Source organism: Saccopteryx bilineata, chromosome 12 (assembly GCF_036850765.1).
Source record: "Saccopteryx bilineata isolate mSacBil1 chromosome 12, mSacBil1_pri_phased_curated, whole genome shotgun sequence".
Taxonomy (NCBI): Eukaryota; Metazoa; Chordata; class Mammalia; order Chiroptera; family Emballonuridae; genus Saccopteryx; species Saccopteryx bilineata.
Genome location: NC_089501.1, coordinates 39,167,360 through 39,186,146, shown reverse-complemented (window position 1 = coordinate 39,186,146; position 18,787 = coordinate 39,167,360). Strand labels below are relative to the sequence as shown.

Sequence of the window (18,787 nt, the reverse complement as noted above, 5' to 3'; positions counted from 1 at the left end):
TTGATACATTTCGTGCTGAGGTGAAGTGTAAGCAATACAGAAAACAGTAATTATAACTAGGATTCTAGCTTTCATTTTGCATATTAGTCTAATCTGGAAATATCTATTATAATTTTGAAAGTGCATAACTTTAGACAAAGTAATCCCAAATGAAATCATCTATCTCACACTAATAAAAGCATATATTTCCAGGAAATTTCCTATACCCTTGTCTATTATGGGGGAAAAAAAAAACTAAACACAACCAAAATATTTATTTTTCCCTTTTTAACAGGATTCTCCATTAAGATTTCACTTTCAAAAGCAGAGAAGGAGATTGCTACTAAAGATATTCATAAACACTGCTCTACAAAATTCTGATTTTGATCATTTGCTATACTGGTATATACCACAGAGACTCAAAAAACTTGCATTAGAAAATGGATATTATGCTAAACCTCATTCAATAATTTAGTTAAAAATTTCAGAGAAGGCTAAAATATTTTCTAAGACATTCCCCCTCTACCTACAAGCTCACTTTTCTGTGGGAGAAGATACCGTCCACGGAGACCATGCTCACGTCACTATTCCACCTCCTGCTCAAACGCACTCTCACGGCAGCGGCCACCTTGCCAGGGCTTGCTGGGCTGCAAGGCTGATAGTGACCAAAGGCCCAACGGGAACAGAATGGCTCTCACGAGAGTAAGGGGCAACACTTACTGGCTCTCCTATACCCGCTTTCCAACAGGGTCACGGTCATGAAAAGAGAAAGGGGTCAAACAGGAGCTCTGATTTCATAGTCCGTGTGGTACTCTAGGACCCTGCTGCCAACAATATCCACAGCCCTGGCTCCCGAGCCTGGCTGATCAGCGGTATAATGTGGTCAGCTTTAATATATATATATATATTAAATAATATATATATATATATATATATATACACACACACATAAATACAGATATCTTGGGCCCGACTTACAGAAAATTCTCTTTACTAGTAGTTTCTGGGAACTCGATAGTTACATATTTTAATGGATCCATAGAGAAATGCAATAAATAGAGACACTGTAGCAAACTTTTCTAAGGCTCAAGATTATAACTACCCTGAAATTATAAATTTTCTATTTTCTGGCATTATTATGTCCTTCTTTTCATGAGATCATGCATATATGTATTAGATGACACAGACTATTTTTTATTTGTTGATGGGTTTAATGCATCTTTCCTTTCTTAGCAAAATAAAAATGTGGCAGTGCCTGACCTGTAGTGGTGCAGTGGATAAAACGTTGACCTGGAAATGCTGAGGTCGCTGGTTCGAAACCCTGGGCTTGCCTGGTCAAGGCACATATGGGAGTTGATGCTTCCAGCTCCTCCCCCCTTCTCTCTCTCTGTCTCTCTCTTCTCTCTCTCCCTCTCTGTCTCTCTCTCTCCCTCTCTCTCTCCTCTCTAAAAATGAATAAATAAATTTTTTGAAAAAAAAAATATGTGGCAGCATTGTGTTTATCTAAAACTTCTTCAATCCTTTTACAACTCAGTGAAATACAATAGTCTGGAGGGCCATCTCCTTGCCGAGGACACTTAAAGATGTCCCATATATTTCTTCTCATACTTTGAATCACTAACAACTCACAATTAATTCTATGTTGTCACATATATATATGGATAGACACAGACCTGAATACCTATGTCTGTGTCTATATGCATGTATCTCCCACTCTTCTTGCTCCTCCTTTGCCACTTCCAAACCATTTTCCCTCTTTACTTCCCCAAAAACCCTAGTCAAGCACACACCATTAGATAATACCACATTTAGAAATCTGAATTTGGCTCAATTATTAGATGATATCATAAAATACTCTAAAGTGTGATAATAAAGGTATGACAGTTTTGTGCAGGAGTGCCCTCATTCAGGGGAGAAGAATACTAACATATTTAGGGGTAGAGTGTCATGATATCTTCAAATCCCTGTCAAAAGCACACTTTTAACCGAGAGAGAGAGAGAGAGAGAGAGAGAGAGAGAGAGAGAGAGGGAATGTGTATGTATGTGAAGAGAGCAAGGGAGAGAATGAGAAAGCAAACATGATAAAACTTCTAAACCTGGCAAATTTAGGAATAGCAATGCGACCACTTGCTATAACATTATTTCAACTTTTCTTCAAGTCTGAACAGATACAAATTAAGAAATTTGGGGAAAACCATCAAATCAAAATAATAAGGATACATACAGAAATTTTGCTTTCTATATAAGCATTAACCAAAATATACAGTGTTAAGAGACACGTACTAGGCCCTGGCTGGTTGGCTCAGCGATAGAGTGTCAGCCTGGTATGTGGAAGTCCTGGGTTCAATCCCCAGCCAGGGCACACAGGAGAAGCACCCATCTGCTTCTCCACCCTTCCCCCTCTCCTTTCTCTCTATCTTTTTCTTTCCTTCCCTCAGCCAAGGCTCCATTGGAGCAAAGTTGGCCTGGGCACTGAGGATGGCTCCATGGCCTCCACCTCAGGTACTAGAATGGCTCTGGTTGCAACGGAGCAACACCCCAGATGGGCAGAGCATTGCCCCCTGGTGGGCATACTGGGGGTGGGGGGGTGGGGGGGAGGGGGGGTTCTGGTCAGGTGCACGTGGGAGTCTGTCTCTCTGCCTTCCTGCTTCTCACTTCGGGGGGAAAAAAAGAGAGAGAGAGTGAAACATGTACTATCAACAGAACTGTCTATAAAATATTCCTGTATTTTAGATTTCTGCCTCTCATTGTTCACTCCTTTCTCACCTACTTCACTGTTGTTTCACTAACAAAACAGAAGCAATCAGCAAAACAGCTGCTTTCCCTCCCAGTACCACGGGGAAACTATCAACAGCCTTTCTTGTTCTTTATAAACCATGTCAAGCTCTTTCCCACTGAAAAGCCATACTGGACAGTAAGTATCCTCTCTGTTTTCAATGTATGGGCTATATAGTCAATTTAATCTATCTAACTCTTGAAAAACACAGAGAGTAACCTGAAAAACTTACCTCCCTGCTAAATTTCTCCAGTTGGGTTTGGCAGTCAACTAGTTTTGTCTGCATCCAGGTTTTGATTCCAGCAACCGGACAAGTTTGAAGGTTAGTCTCTATTTCCTTCATGTCTTTCAGCGATGATTCAACTGTTTCTATTTCATTAACAAATGCCTGAACACATAAATTAAGCCTTTGTTGAGTTAATGCCCATAGAAGAGTATGCCACAATTATAGTTTGTCTGCTTTTATCCCTGCAAATATTATAAGAACAGACTGCTTGGGAGTCAAAACTTTTAACTGCTTCAGAAATATTATGCCTTAAGAAATTCATTTCACCTGGCTGCTCTGTATAGCCGTCTGCCGAATTAGATTGTAAATACTCGACTCTCAGCAGGAAATAGGACTTTTAATTAATTTAGAGAAGCCTAATGATTTCACCAAATATAAATTGTAGTCGTTATTACTGGAAAATTTCATTTGTAAAATATATTTTTCTTATAGCTTCACCAGGTGGCACAATAAGAGCAATATACTCTCGGTAATTATGACACTAAGCTTGTCATCGTAATGTGAAATTGCAGCTCCCAATGAACCAAAATTGTTCTTGTTCTCTCGATCCAAAATTCTATAACCATGGCCAAAATAAAATACAAGTAATCATTTTTTATTAACTATAAAGTGTAAAAAAAAAAGCTCTCTTATCTAGAAATATGGTCATGTCAATAGTCTTGTAATGTTAATAAGAGCAGCAAATAATAAAGGAGAAGAAGAACATGGTATTTATGAGAGAAGGCTCCCTAGGTCAGCAGGACTCACCGAGCACTGGTCTAGCTGCCTTTGCAGCCCCTCAGCGTCTCCTTGGGCAGCCTGTTCTTTCATTAAGAAGTCTTTCACATCATCCGCCCACTTCTCAATGACTTGCGAATCTGCCTAAATTGAACAGAATACCAAAGGAGGATATTACTCAGTGACATTCAACCTAATACATCTCCAAATCTATTGCTATTGGGGGAGGTGGGGAGAGACTATTTTTCAAAATGTTGATAGCATCATTTTCATTTACTTTTTATTTTTTAAATCTTCCAATTTTGAAAATAGTGATTTTCTTCATGAATGACTAAAATCCCCATGAAACGACCCTTTCCTGATCATTCTAAACTATTTCAAAACACTCTCCAGTGAACCAGGGTACTTTGCCTAAGTGTAAGTAATATCTATGATTAAAAATTCAAATTACTGGAAAAAAATACTTTTCTCGGTATAATCAGCTAAATCATCTTTTGTTCTCATATATTTTAGAACAGATTTTCTCCAAAAATTAGCTACTCAAAGCAGGAATAAGTAAATAGCAGGCCCTGGCTGGGTATCTCAGTTGGTTCCAGTGTCATCCAACATGCTGAGGTTGTGGGTTCAATCCCCAGCGAGGGCACATACAAGAATCAACCAATGAAAGCATAAATAAGTGAAACAACAAATCAATGCTTCTTTCTCTCTCTCTCTCTCACCTTTCCTCTCTCTAAAATCAATAAATTAAAAAAATTAATAAATAGTGTAGTGAAGGGAATGAAATAGATTGTTCTTAGTTCTACTGTTAGATGCTGTTATCTGAGAACCTAGGACAGTCTTCAGCCCAGCTCCATTCTTTCACCCAAAATTTACTAACACCACAATAATCTGAAACTATGTCTGGTGCTAGAAGGCTAAAAGAAATAAGAAAGGAAATAATTTTCCAAGAGAAAGAAACTTCAGAGAAGAAGTAATATTGGAATTGGCCCTTAAAGAATGCAAGTAAATAGGTCTGACTTGATCTCTAATACTGGAGCAAAGTAACAGTCATTTCTTCCCAAGGCCTCTCATTCCATCTCCAGTCAGTCTGACTTATTAAATTCCCTTGTATTAAGCTGAGTTTGTTTCCTTGTACCCCCTTCATTCTTTGCTTCTCATTCAACCCTACGAATGAAGATGAGTTTTTTTTTCTTGTTCACAAAATACCTTCAGATTTGAAGGCAACCTCCATGTCTTCACTTAGCCTTCCATTGGTTAAACATTCCCAAGTCCTTCCACGATGGTTCTAAAACATGATATCCAGGTATGGTACACACCACTTCAATCAACACATTCTGGAAACTACATCAGCTTTTTATTGTCCTTACATAGTGCCACAAATAACTAAGAGTGCTTGTCCTTATAATGTTGGAACGAAAGACACAACGGAACTTAACTGGTATTTTTACATGTGGATAATTACACTCATGCAATGCCATCTAAAATTATTTAAGTTTTATTTTTCCTACTGTAGAGTTGTTTTTATTTGATTGTTTATAGATATCTTATTCACAAATAGCATGTTTAGCTGAAACTCCAAAATTCACATAACTTCCTCAAAATTACATTTTTCATCTCATATTGCTTAATTGACTTCCATCATAAGTTCAGGAGCTGATGTTTATAAACAACACACTTTGTCTTGTTAGTCCACAAGAAGACTTGAATTTTTAATATGTCCACTTTAATTTCAGCCATCTCTTCCAGCTCTCTTCTTAACCTGAAAATCTGAAAGTGAGGTATTCCTTTTCAACTGGATTTGCGGGGACAGGGTGGGGTTTTCCAGGTGAGAAATAAGGACAATGACAGTGCCTACCTTAGCATTCCCCCACGAGACACCACTTTGTTCATTAATCAACAACTTTTCGGCTTAATTTTCAAAATATGAGGATCGATTGACCTAACACTAGCATCCAACTAGCTTTCCACCTCCCTCTTACAAGGTTATAAGAGATTTTCTTAAATATTTTACTGAAATCTAGGCTTGCCAAAATTGATAGTTCATAACATTATTTGAACTAAATGAGCACACATGAAATATGAGTCTGTGAATCTGTGATTCTAATAATCTAATATTCCTCTTTCAAAAAATGAGTCTAAGAAAGCAGTACTTAAAGGAAATGAGTCTGGCCCTGGCCGGTTGGCTCAGCGGTAGAGCGTCGGCCTAGCGTGCGGAGGACCCGGGTTCGATTCCCGGCCAGGGCACACAGGAGAAGCGCCTATTTGCTTCTCCACCCCTCCGCCGCGCTTTCCTATCTGTCTCTCTCTTCCCCTCCCGCAGCCAAGGCTCCATTGGAGCAGGGATGACCCGGGCGCTGGGGATGGCTCTGTGGCCTCTGCCTCAGGTGCTAGAGTGGCTCTGGTCGCAACATAGCGACGCCCAGGATGGGCAGAGCATCGCCCCCTGGTGGGCAGAGCGTCGCCCCATGGTGGGCGTGCTGGGTGGATCCCGGTTGGGCGCATGCGGGAGTCTGTCTGACTGTCTCTCCCCGTTTCCAGCTTCAGAAAAATGAAAAAAAAAAAAAAAAAGGAAATGAGTCTGGGCAAGACTCATTAGTGGGATCCATGTTGAGTCCTAGTGACCACACAGTCCTCCCGAAGCACATGTATGATCTCCGTCTGGTCATTTATCTACAGCCAAGAGCCAATATCAATCTTACTTCCGGTCTTCAGCTTCGAAAAAATGATGCTCCCCCTTAATTAGAACATCCATCTATTTCCATTTTTCTGGTACTTTCTCACAAAATGCATGATGTGTCCTTGAGATCATGGGTAAGAAACCATGTGCCTTGGGGTGTAGATTTAGGCTTCTAAAAGATCGGTGTACCTTTTCCATCTCACTCAAAATTCAGGCTCTAACGCACTCTCAGGAATGACCGCTGTACACTTTCTAGTTTGCAGGGCCCTTCTCTGATGAAGACGGAAAGCAAAATGGCTGACATGGGTGGGCCTTCCTGCCTCTATCAATATCACGCCACCCTGCACAAGCACCTCCTCGCCTATTCTACACGCTCTAAACACCCTGTCAGCCCCACCGTGCACCCCCCACACTTTCCTCCCCTCTGTGCGTCAGCCGACGTGCCCCTGACGTCTCAGTTCCCACTCAGCACCTTGCCAGCCAGGAGCCCATGAGAAACTAAATCCTCTTCTTTGAGCCTCAGAAGCTCATCTACAGCAGAGAAAAAAAATAACAAATACCTTGCCCGATTGTTCTGAAAAACAGAGATAATGGTTGAACAGGACCTGGTTGGAACTAGCATGCAATATATGGGAGCTCTTATTACTACGATCTATAAAACTAAGTGCTTTATGACCAAGATTAAACCCGTAAAAGAGTTACCACTTCCAAACTCTGGTGTTTATTCCCATCAGAGACTCCACAGGAAAATGCAAGAATGAGGACATGTTTGCAGAAGGGTGTTTAATGTTTTAATTGCTGCCAACACTAATGTTTGTTGTATCATTATAACTGTTTAAAAGGATCTGTTTAATGAGCTGCTACTTATGGTATTTCTGACTAGACCTGATGGAATCCAGCTCAGCAGAAGGAAGCCAAGTAAATGAACCAAGACCCAATTATAGAAATGCCTGGAGGCAGCACCATACAAGTGCCCCTGCCCTGGGCCGGCCACACCAGGGTCAGATGAGTCACTAAGATGACTATGAGTCACCAAGTGTGTGCAGGAGATAGGGAGCTCTGCCCCGCCCTCCAGTGTCTCCTCTTTCCTTGGAAGGAAAAATATTGTCTCAAATCCATTGGTAATAATATATCTTCTGATCTAAACTATACCAAAAATCTGTTACTCTTTCCTTCAATCCTATAGCTAGGGGGTTACAAAGGAAGCGGAAGTGCTTACAGACAAAGCATTTCTGTCCAGTTAAGAATCACTGAGCTGATGCTCTCTAAGACTCTAGCAGGTGTCCCCAAACTACAGCCCGCGGACCTCATGTGGCCCCCTGAGACCATTTATCCGGCCCCCTGCTGCACTTCTGGAAGGGGCACCTCTTTCATTGGTGGTCAGTGAGAGGAGCACTGTATGTGGTGGCCCTCCGACAGTCTGTGGGACAGTGAACTGGCCCCCTGTGTAAAAAGTTTGGGGACCCCTGCAGTCTAATGTGTCCTGAGTAATTTTTTCTCCACCTCCATCCACTTGCAGAATATGAACCTATTCATTGGATCAAATGAATGTGTGTGTGTATCAATATATATATATCAATAGTATATATATATTAGACTAGGTAATTTCTAATGTTCTATCTTCATCGGAGGACCTTGTTCTTTGAAAACTCACTAGTAAATTCCTAAAAATAAGTGTGGTCATTTCATATGCAAGAAAAAAAAATGTAAACTGCATTACTTACAATAGCCAAGATATGGAAGCAACCCCAGTGCCCGTCAGTAGACGAGTGGATGAAAATGTTGTGGCACATACACACAGTAGATGCTACTCAGTCACAGAAAAAGAATACAATCTTATCCTTTGCGACAGCATGGATAGAACTGAGTATATTATGCTAAGTGAAATAAGTCAGTCAGAGAAAGACAATCACCATATGATTTCACTTATGTGTGGAATCTAAAGAGCAAAATAAACAAAATAGAAAAAGATTCACATATACAGAGAACAGATTGACAGTGTCCAGAGTGAAGGGGGGTTGGGAGGCTGGGTGAAAAAGGTTAAGGGATTAAAAAGTACGAATTGTTAGTTACAGAATAGTCACAGAGATGTAAAATACAGCAGAGGGAATACAGTCAATAACACTGTAATAACTACATATGGGGCCACGTGGGTACTTGAAACATCAGGGGGACCACTTTATAAAGTATATGATTGTATTACCACTATACTTTTCATCTGAAATAATACAGAATAATATTGAATATAAACTATCATGAAAAACAAATTTTAAATGCTGTAAATGAAAATAAACTGTAAACACTATCTAGACCAGCCATTTCTCACTCCTATTTATACCCACAAATTCTCAAATACAAAATTACTTATATGGTAGTTTTGAAAATCAAAGTATCAAATAGTCCAGTTTAGGAGGGCAAAATGCTACACTGACCATTACTGCTCAAAAGCACTGATCTGTAAGTGTTGCGATGGGTAACACCTGCTGGTGGGTCACCGAAAAGGAATGCGAGGTCACGAAAACAATTCCCTCACCCGGTCACAGCCCACCTCCCAGCCCAGCCCTTAATGAAGGGCAAGAAAACCTGAAGGCTGGAGACTCTGGGTGTAAGACAGTGAGATTCCAAGGGACACAGGCACTGCCCGGAGATTTTGTTTACCGAGAAATTCTTGGCATCTTGTTGTGCTCCTCCCCCACTTGTTGGAATGTCCACGGCTTTTTAAGCAATTTCTAACCCAAAACATGGGCAAAGAGAACTGTAAAGCCAGAATTAAAACAGCAATTTAAGGTACTATGGTTTCTATTGTTTGATTTTTTTTAATTAATTTATTTATTTATTCATTTTAGAGAGGAGAGGGAGCAACAGAGAGAGAGAGAGGAGAGAAGGAGCTGGAAGCATCAACTCCCATATGTGCCTTGACCGGGCAAGCCCAGGGTTTCCAACCGGCAACCTCAGCATTTCCAGGTTGACGCTTTATCCACTGCGCCACCACAGGTCAGGCTTGTTTGATTTTTTAATAGTCATTAACCTCAAAAACACACACGCAAAAAACAAAACAAAACACTTTTTAAAAGTGTTACTTCATGTAGTAGAGAAAACCAGCAATGACATTGCTACTACATTTCCTTATCTGAAACTAACCAAATTCTTAAATCCAAGGTCTAGAATCCACCAATATTCCCTTTAGTGGAGTAAAATATATTCAAAACAAGGGGGGGGGGGGAGAACTTTATGAGATAATTATAAAAATGATGTTACCTAGAAAGAGTTAAATCAGCCATAGCGCATATTACTCTTAGGAAGTAGTTGCCGTTGTTTTCACCCTAAAATGTTGTCCTGAGTAATCTCAGAACCCCAGCACGTGCCCTCCACACTCTAGGTCAGAGCACAGCACGTAGCCTGCTCAGTTCGTGCCTTTGGCTGTGCAGCAACTGAAGAAAGGTGTGTGAGTGCACAGGTGTCCTGCCATTTAGGGCAACCATGCGTTGAGGTTTTGTGGATCCACTCTCCCTAGAGAGGTACAAGTGGTTGAGATGTCTGTAGGTGCCTTCAGAGTACTAGTTACATTCACATCTGCTTCCTTGCTGTAGGCCAGACAAGGTTCCTATCCTCAAAGGGCTCATGCCTTGGGGGCGGAGAGATTAGCATGTCTAGCCACAACAAACATTGGCCTGAGAGGGGTTATTGCGAATGTCTTGCGGAACTGGAATCTCAGAGGAGGGAAAACAATTGTGGGTGTGGATATGTGCAAGACTAAAGATTGCTTGTAGAAGAAGCTTACCCTTAAAGGATGAGAAGGAGTAGAACAGGGTGTAAATTTCTAGCAAAGTGAATGACATTTCCAGAGAAAGGTAATTGTCCAGTGTGGTCTTTGTGACACACCACACTGTGTCCCCACCCAACTCGACCCACAAGGGACAATGCAGACAGGGCTTTCATGCAAAGAAGAGGCTGGAGCTAAGAGATGTTTGGGAAAACATTTTGTATCACCATGGCAAAGACAACAGCTCCTTCCCCGAAGTGGACCTCTGGCACCAGTGCGGAAGATGGATTCGGAGGATGGATTCGAGAAGGAAGTGCTCAGAAGCAGCAGACAGATGTAAAGGATAATATGACTGTCAGGGCAACGGGTTAAGTGAGCGTCTGAACATAGCAGGAAGGGGCTGGAGGAGGGGTCCAAAGAGGCAGGGGTGGTGGTGAATTTGGGCGGGTTTGGTGTAGGCCTTGGGGACGGGTTCGAGGTCCCACAGTTACAGGACAATGCAGAAGAGCTTGAAAAGCACAAAAGAAATCATAGGAAATATCTCTCAGGGCTTGAATCCAGAGGCTGCTGGGATGAGCAGCCTTTTAGGAGTTTATAATAGTTAATCCCCATAACTCAGAAAAAAATCTGGTCAGTAAAATCAATAATTTTAAAAATTACCTTTTTCACGTATTTTAAATGTTTTGCTGCCTGGAAGGAGTGGGAGGACTTGCCATGAGGTAATTTTAACTGTACCAATTAACATTTTAACTCTTAATTACAGGAATTGAGGTCATTAACTTTGGCATGGCATAGATTTTTTTTTTTTAATTTAAGAGTAGTATATTTGAGTGTAACACTATGACTCACAGCTTACGGGCCCGACCTAAACCCATGCAGAAGAATCTAGCTGCGTAGACCAGGGGTCCCCAAACTACGGCCCGCGAGCCGCATGTGGCCCCCTGAGGCCATTTATCTGGCCCCCGCCGCACTTCTGGAAGGGGCACCTCTTTCATTGGTGGTCAGTGAGAGGAGCATAGTTCCCATTGAAATACTGAACAGTTTGTTGATTTAAATTTACTTGTTTTTTATTTTAAATATTGTATTTGTTCCTGTTTTGTTTTTTTACTTTAAAATAAGATATGAGCAGTGTGCATAGGGATTTGTTCATAGTTTTTTTGGGTTTTTGGGGGTTTTTTTTGTATTTTTCTGAAGCTGGAAACGGGGAGAGACAGTCAGACAGACTCCCGCATGCGCCCGACCGGGATCCACCCGGCACGCCCACCATGGGGCGATGCTCTGCCCCTCCGGGGCATCGCTCTGCCGCGACCAGAGCCACTCTAGCACCTGGGGCAGAGGCCAAGGAGCCATCCCCAGCACCCGGGCCATCTTTGCTCCAATGGAGCCTCGCTGCAGGAGGGGAAGAGAGAGACAGAGAGGAAGGAGAGGGGGAGGGGTGGAGAAGCAGATGGGCGCTTCTCCTGTCTGCCCTGGCCGGGAATCGAACCCGGGTCCCCCGCATGCCAGGCCGACGCTCTACCGCTGAGCCAACCGGCCAGGGCCCATAGTTTTTTTTATAGTCTGGCCCTCCAACAGTCTGAGGGACAGTGAACTGGCCCCCTGTGTAAAAAGTTTGGGGACCCCTGGCGTAGACAAAGGAAACAGAGCTAGGTGTACAAGAAAACACTATTTGCTGACAGATAATAGAAAGCTAAAATTTTCACACAAATAAATAATCCACTCTCCTTAGGTATATTATAGAATGGTAAGAAAAAAGTAAGCAATTGCTATAAAAATACTTTCAAAGTCTGAATATATTTTGTCAATGAAAGGCATTATTTTTAGTAATGAAAAGTCATACTCTAAGCTCAGGCATTTGAGGACTATCTATTTAAACACCTCTCAAGAAGTTTCAATATTACTTGTCTGTATCAGTATGAAAAAAAAAATTAGAATCAGTACTATTCATGAGCTTTTATTTTTTACTTTGAATATGTTAACCTCCAGCAAGAATCATTGTAAATGTCTGCAGCCTCCCAGAAAGGAGATGGTGTTGGAAAGAAAGGGAACTCTAAGTGCTTAGTCTAAATACATCTCCATCATTTAATTTCTTCAATGAGCATTATTCATATATTACTTATATAATTAAACATGCATTTTAAAAATAAACAAGCCATCCATTGTGTTCCTAAGAAATTTCATCATAAATTGGAATGAATCAAAATCCTACTGTGCCTCATTGCTTAAAGACAAACAGAACTAAAACCCTAAAAAAGTATAAATCAGGTAATTAAAAGGGGGTAAAGGTTAACCTCAAAATGAATATTTATTGTGATTATTTGGGGGGAATAAATTAAAAGTTTTCCTAAGTGAATTGTAAGTGGTTAAGTAACAATCAATTTATTTGAAGCAAATAAAGGAGTAAAACTGTTCTTTAGAAATTTAAAAATGTGTATTTCAATAAAAATATTGTATAATGAGGGAATATAGACACTGTCAGCAATCCTGTAGTCTGGACACAAAAATAAACTAAAAATAACTGGACATTACAAGTCTGCAACCGTAATAAAAAAATAATTGAATTATATAAGGTCTACCGGAAAGTTCTGTCCGTTTCTATCACAACAAGTTTTGACACATAGCATGTGTTTATTTGGCGCATGTATGCCTCTCTATTTTTATCACTTAATGTATACATACTGACGTAGCAAATTAACTAAAACAACATTGATTCATGTTAGTCTTATGTGTGAAGTGATAGTGTACCCATGGCTACTGATAAAGTTCATTTATGCCACTGTAATTTTTATGAATTTCAACAAGGAAGAAATGCTATAGAAGTATGTCTGTCACATCCACCATATTCCCCGGACTTTGCATCCTCCGATTATCACTTGTTTTTGTCCTTACAAAATTTTTTGAAGGGCAAAAAATTCCAAAATGAAGAAGATATCAAACAAGCACTGGTTCAATTTTTCACATCAAAAGATAAAACATTTTTCAAAAATGGGATATACAAATTGCCCTCACGCTGGCAAGAAATCATTAATAATAATGGCAATGATATTATTTAATAAAGTTTATTGACGGTAAGAAAAATTTGTATTTTGTTTTATTCCAAAAACGGACAGAACTTTCCGGTAGACCTTATACAAATACATGTGTTTAATGTGGAATGTTTTCAATGAAAATAAATTTGGCATGCACTCAAACTGCCCACTTTAAGTGCCTGAATTTGCTACATTAGTAGCAACAAGTCAAGGAAGCCAAAAGCTGGATTACTATAAACACAGGGCTCTCTTTTGTGTTTTGAAGAACATCATTATCTTTAAGTTCCACATTAAAATACTGGCTCACATTTAGCTAACACTATAATACACTTTAAAGAATCAAAAGGAGATTAACTTTAGGGTTAATCTTCACTTATAAATTTCCCTAACTACATCTCATGTTTAAACTTGAAAACAAAACAATGCCTTTTGAAAAGATGGGATTTAATCCAGCATTGCTTACCCTAGGCACTATTGACATTTTAGGCTAAAAGATTATTTTGTTGTGTGGCGGTCCTGTGCACCGTAGGACACTTACCCACAACCCAGGACTCTACCCACTAAATGCCAGTAGCACCCTCCCCCCCCCAGTGGTGACAAAAGTGTTCTGAAACAGAAACAAATGTCCTCAAGGAGGAAAAATCTCCCCTGGCTGAGCACCACTGACAATTCAATGCTTGAACACTAACCAAAATTTTTAGAATCCTGAATAAGGATATAATTCTGGTTTATAAAGTTGGAAAGTGTTGTAACTGAAGTGAGACAATGGGAGGAAGACCCACTCACAATGTCATGTGACTCAAAAATACTGAGCTACACATAACACACTCCTCTTCAAAATCAGTGGTTTAATCTATAGAGATCTCAGCATAGAACTGCAACTTACACTTAGAAAAAACCACTTCTTTCTACCACCAACACACAAGCGCGCCCACACACAATCCTTGCCACTTTACTTTCCTCCTGGCCGCTCGCTGGGCCTGTCCATCAGTTCTTGGGACAAGGAGTTTCCTTGTAAGTCCCACGGTCACCACCGTTGTGTCATCATTGCAGACCCTTTCCCACTCAGCTGCCCCGCCTACCCCACCCTCTTCTACCACAGGTCCTCTGGTTAAGTTTTTAAATATCATCTTCAATAATTTTTTCTTCATTGCCTGACCAGGCAGTGGCGCAGTGGATAAAGCGTCGAACTGGGATGCAGAGGACCCTGGTTCGAGACCCCAAGGTCTCCAGCTTGAGTGCGGGCTCATCTGGCTTCAGCAAAAAGCTTGCCAGCTTGGACCCAAGGTCGCTGGCTCGAGCAAGGGGTTACTCGGTCTGCTGAAGGCCCACAGTCAAGGCACATATAAGAGGGCAATCAGTGAACAACTAAGGTGTCGCAACAAAAAAACTGATGATTGATGCTTCTCATCTCTCTCTGTTCCTGTCTGTCTGTCCCTATCTATCCCTCTCTGACTCCCTGTGTAAAAAAAAAAAAAAAATTCTTCATTTTTCATTTTCAGTCTTCTCACTTATTTTAGCAACATCTTTTTACACAAATTCTCTTGGGATCTAAATCCAAATATAAACACACACACACACACACACTCACACACACACATAGAGAGAGAGAGATAATCTCTTACACATGTTCTCTTGGAATCAAAATCTATGTATTTCCATATCTAAATCTCCTATTATTGATCTCATTTCAGTCATCGAAAAGTATTGAATATTTATGGAGTGCCTTCTCTGAGCCAGGCTCTGTCCTAGGAGTACATTTGGGAATATTCAAGTGCAAAAAACATAGACAAATGACCACGGGAAGGGGGCCCTGGGAGAATGGGGGGCCTGTGTGGAGGGAGTGTGAGGGGGTCACTCGCCATCCAGGCCTTTCCTGATGCAAAACCAGGCAGTCTGCAAATTCCACTTCTCCGCCTTCCTCACAGGACAAGTGTTAGCATGCTGACTGTCTAAGCTGACCTTGACCTCGGCCACCTTCTCCTATGCCCTCACATTCACCCTTCTCTCTAGGACTTCCGCATGGCCTCTTCAGCTGTAGACATTTTCAGATGCAGCCAAGGATCCCATTTCTAAATTCTTGTGCACCCCAAATTACCTGCTTTTTCAATCGGAGAGTCTGCTGAAGGCCTAGTTTAGATTTCTCAATCCCAAATGTCTAAAACCTTAAAAAAAAAACGCTTCCAAGACTCAGATATCTGCTACTAGCTGGGCAACTTCTACTGCTCTGAGTTACCACTGCAGCCTAGTCTCCAGTCAGTATATCAGGCAGGTTTCTCATCCCCAAAACATTATTTTGACTATTTTAAAGCATTTTCCGCTTACCTTTGTGCTCTCCAATACTTTAAAAGTAGGGCTTTGGTAAGCAAGTTATAAATCCCAACTTAAGTACATAATAAATGTGGGACTAGAAAGAATGCAAAATACTCACATATTAGATATTTGAATCTTACATGAAAACTACTATTTTACCCTGTAATAAACTTAAACCTTTCATGGTCTCTGGATTTACCTCAAAAGTTCTTAGTTTGGGGATAATTTCTTCAAGTAAATGCATATCTTTGGAAAGCTTGACCTTGACTTTGTTCCACTTTCCTTGAACATCATTAAATTCTTGATTATACATTTTCTCTACATCTGGGGAAATGTTTTTCTCCAAAGCCTTTGTTTCTTCTGCAAGTTTATATAATGTAGGTTTTTGATTCTCAAGGATTTCATTAAGGGCCTGAAAAAAAATGTTAAAGATTAACAATATGCACAAAGATTTGTCTATATAGATGTAATAATATGACCTATAAACAGTCAAAAGTCACCTTTCAAAAAGCATTTGATCAAAAAAGCTTAAAAACTCATTTAAAAAAAAAAAGCACAATTTAAAAAGTTAAAGCTGGCCCTGGCCAGTTGGTTCAGTGGCAGAGCACTGGCCTGGCATGTGGATGTCTGGGTTTGATTCCCGGTCAGGACACACAGTGGAAGCAACCATCTTCTTCTCCATCCCACCTCTTCTCTTTCTCTCTCTTTTTCTCTCTCTCTTCCCCTCCCACAGCCATGGCTAGATTGGTTCTAGCATATCAGCCCCGGGTGCTGAGGGTGGCTCCCTGGAGCCTTCACTTCAGGTGCTAAAAATAGTTCAGTTGCGAACATGGCCCCAGACAGGCAGAGCATCAGCCCCAGACAGGGGGTGCCAGGTGGATCCCAGTCAAGGTACATGGGGGAGTCTCTCTATCTCCCCTCCTCTCACATGGAAAAGAAAAAAAAAGTTAAAGCTTGCCTTTCATGAGTTGTATGGGCCCCAATATTACGTATACTCTACACAAAAATCCTCTGTAACAACACACCCAGTGAGGGGCAAGTGTGCAGTGCTCACTTTTGATCTGTTTTAGCTGATGAAATAGTTCAGAGCCATATATCTTAAATGCCCAAGGAAGTATTTTTATTCAAGATTGAAAAACAACACATTAATTAAATGGATATCATTCATTTTATTAAAGATATTTCAGTATATTATAAACGGGTTGAGAATTTTAAGCAAGTTATAATATGAGAAAAATACCATTTCATTCTACTAAAATAATTAAATTAACTATCTTTCTTTTAGCTAAGGTTTAGCTAGGTTATAGTAAGTAATCTTCAAATTGTAAGAGATTTTTGACCAATTATAACTAAAGTGACTAATATTGTTAAATAATTGAAAAAATTTTTTCAAAATCTATAATATATTTGACATGACTCAAAATAAATATTTCAAAGACCTAAAATATGTATTACCTTATTATCTTGTAAGGCCTTCTCCACCTCGGCAAGATCATTCAAGTCTTCCAAAGACTTTTGGACCTTACTTTCTGATTCACTCAGCATCTCTTTCATTGTTTTCAACATTTCTAAATATGTATGTCCAGGCTGGCTCTTCATTTCTGTTTATTTAAAAATATATTTAGTTTGAGAAAACAGTGTTAGAAACCTAATATTATTATACATACCATTAATCTTCTGTATATAACAATTCTAATATGTAAAAAATTAACTCCTTAATTAAAATTAAAAGGGGCCCTGTTAGTTACTCAGATCATTCCATTGGCATCTCTGAGAGTCAGTGACATCATTCTTGCAGATGTTGACATTTAAAAATATTAACTAACCCACTATCATTTTTCTTCATTCTGTCATGATGAAATGTCTCTCTGAAGGTGGTACTACAATGTTCCTTTTGTCTCACATAATCTCTTTTTCCCCAGTAGCTACACACACACACACACAAAGGAAACAAATATCCCTTCAGCCTGTCTTCCTCTGAGCTCAGGCGTGGAGATGAACTGTGCACAGAGTGGAGGACATTACGTAGGGACACCCTGAGAAATAATGACTGCAAGAGCCAACTGAGTAAAGCCCACTTCGCCCACTAATGTAAAAACCACAGACAAGCAACCCTTGTGTGGAAAGGAAGTAAGCTTATTTGAAGCGCAAGTGATGAAACCAAGTACAGACAAAAATAAAACTAGCAGCAATATTCACACCAGGCAAGAGGCAGAAACAACCCATCTTCCCATCAACAAATGAATTCCTAAACAAAATGAGGTAACAGACACACAAGGGAGTATTCCTCAGCCTTAAAGAGGAAAGGAGATCTGACACGTGCTACAACAGACGATCTTAGAGAATCTTATACTAAGTAAGATAAGCCAGTGTCCAGAAAATAAAGACTATAATTCCACATACATGAGGGATCTAGAGTAGTCAAACTCACTGAAACAGGAAGTAGAATGGTGGTTGCCAGGGGCTCGAGGGAGGGGAAAATAGAGAACTCTTGCTTAATGGTGGAGTTTCATTTTTCCAGGATGAAATGAGCACTGGGATTGGTGGCACAACAATGTGAACATATTTAACACTACTGAACTCTACAGTTAAAAGTGGTTAAAGTAGTAACATTTATTTTATATGCATTTTACTACAATTAAAAACAAAAATTAGGCCCTGGCCGGTTGGCTCAGTGGTAGAGCGCCGGCCTGGCGTGCGGAAGTCCCGGGTTCGATTCCCGGCCAGGGCACACAGGAGAGGCACCCATCTGTCTCTCCACTCCTCCCCCTCTTCTTCCTCTCTGTCTCTCTCTTCCCCTCCCGCAGCCAAGGCTCCATTGGAGCAAAAATGGCTCGGGCGCTGGGGATGGCTCCATGGCCTCTGCCTCAGGCGCTAGACTGGCTCTGGTCGCAACAGAGCGATGCCCCAGATGGGCAGAGCATCGCCCCCTGGTGGGCATGCCAGGTGGATCCCGGTCGGGCGCATGCAGGAGTCTGTCTGACTGCCTCCCCGTTTCCAGCTTCAGAAAAATATACACACAAAAAAAAATAAAATAAATTGAATTTTTTTAAAGAAACCAAATGTGTCAAACATGAAAGCATGTTTTGTAACAGTCAATTTACAAAGAGGTACCTTCCAACATTTCACATTATAGCCTAACTAGATTCAATGCACAGAGAATATGGTGTCCGAATGCCTTTCCAAAGGAGAAGGACACATGACACATTTGCTCACCAGTCACAGTCTACAATTGACACAGGGAAGG

The 18,787-nt window shown here is 40.6% G+C and overlaps 1 protein-coding gene across 6 annotated transcripts in view; it reads right to left on the bottom strand.

Annotated features, from left to right (window-relative positions):
* The window catches only part of UTRN (utrophin), a 510,071-nt gene that overhangs the window by 317,691 nt on the left and 173,593 nt on the right, over nucleotides 1-18,787 (bottom strand). For all 6 annotated transcript variants that reach the window (XM_066248060.1, XM_066248061.1, XM_066248058.1 and 3 more), the window contains 4 exons: nucleotides 16,996-17,141; nucleotides 15,740-15,952; nucleotides 3,789-3,902; nucleotides 2,988-3,143 (listed from right to left, as the gene is read on the bottom strand). In XM_066248060.1, coding sequence (XP_066104157.1) covers nucleotides 2,988-3,143; nucleotides 3,789-3,902; nucleotides 15,740-15,952; nucleotides 16,996-17,141 — 629 coding nt within the window. The remainder of the gene's footprint in view (nucleotides 1-2,987; nucleotides 3,144-3,788; nucleotides 3,903-15,739; nucleotides 15,953-16,995; nucleotides 17,142-18,787) is intronic.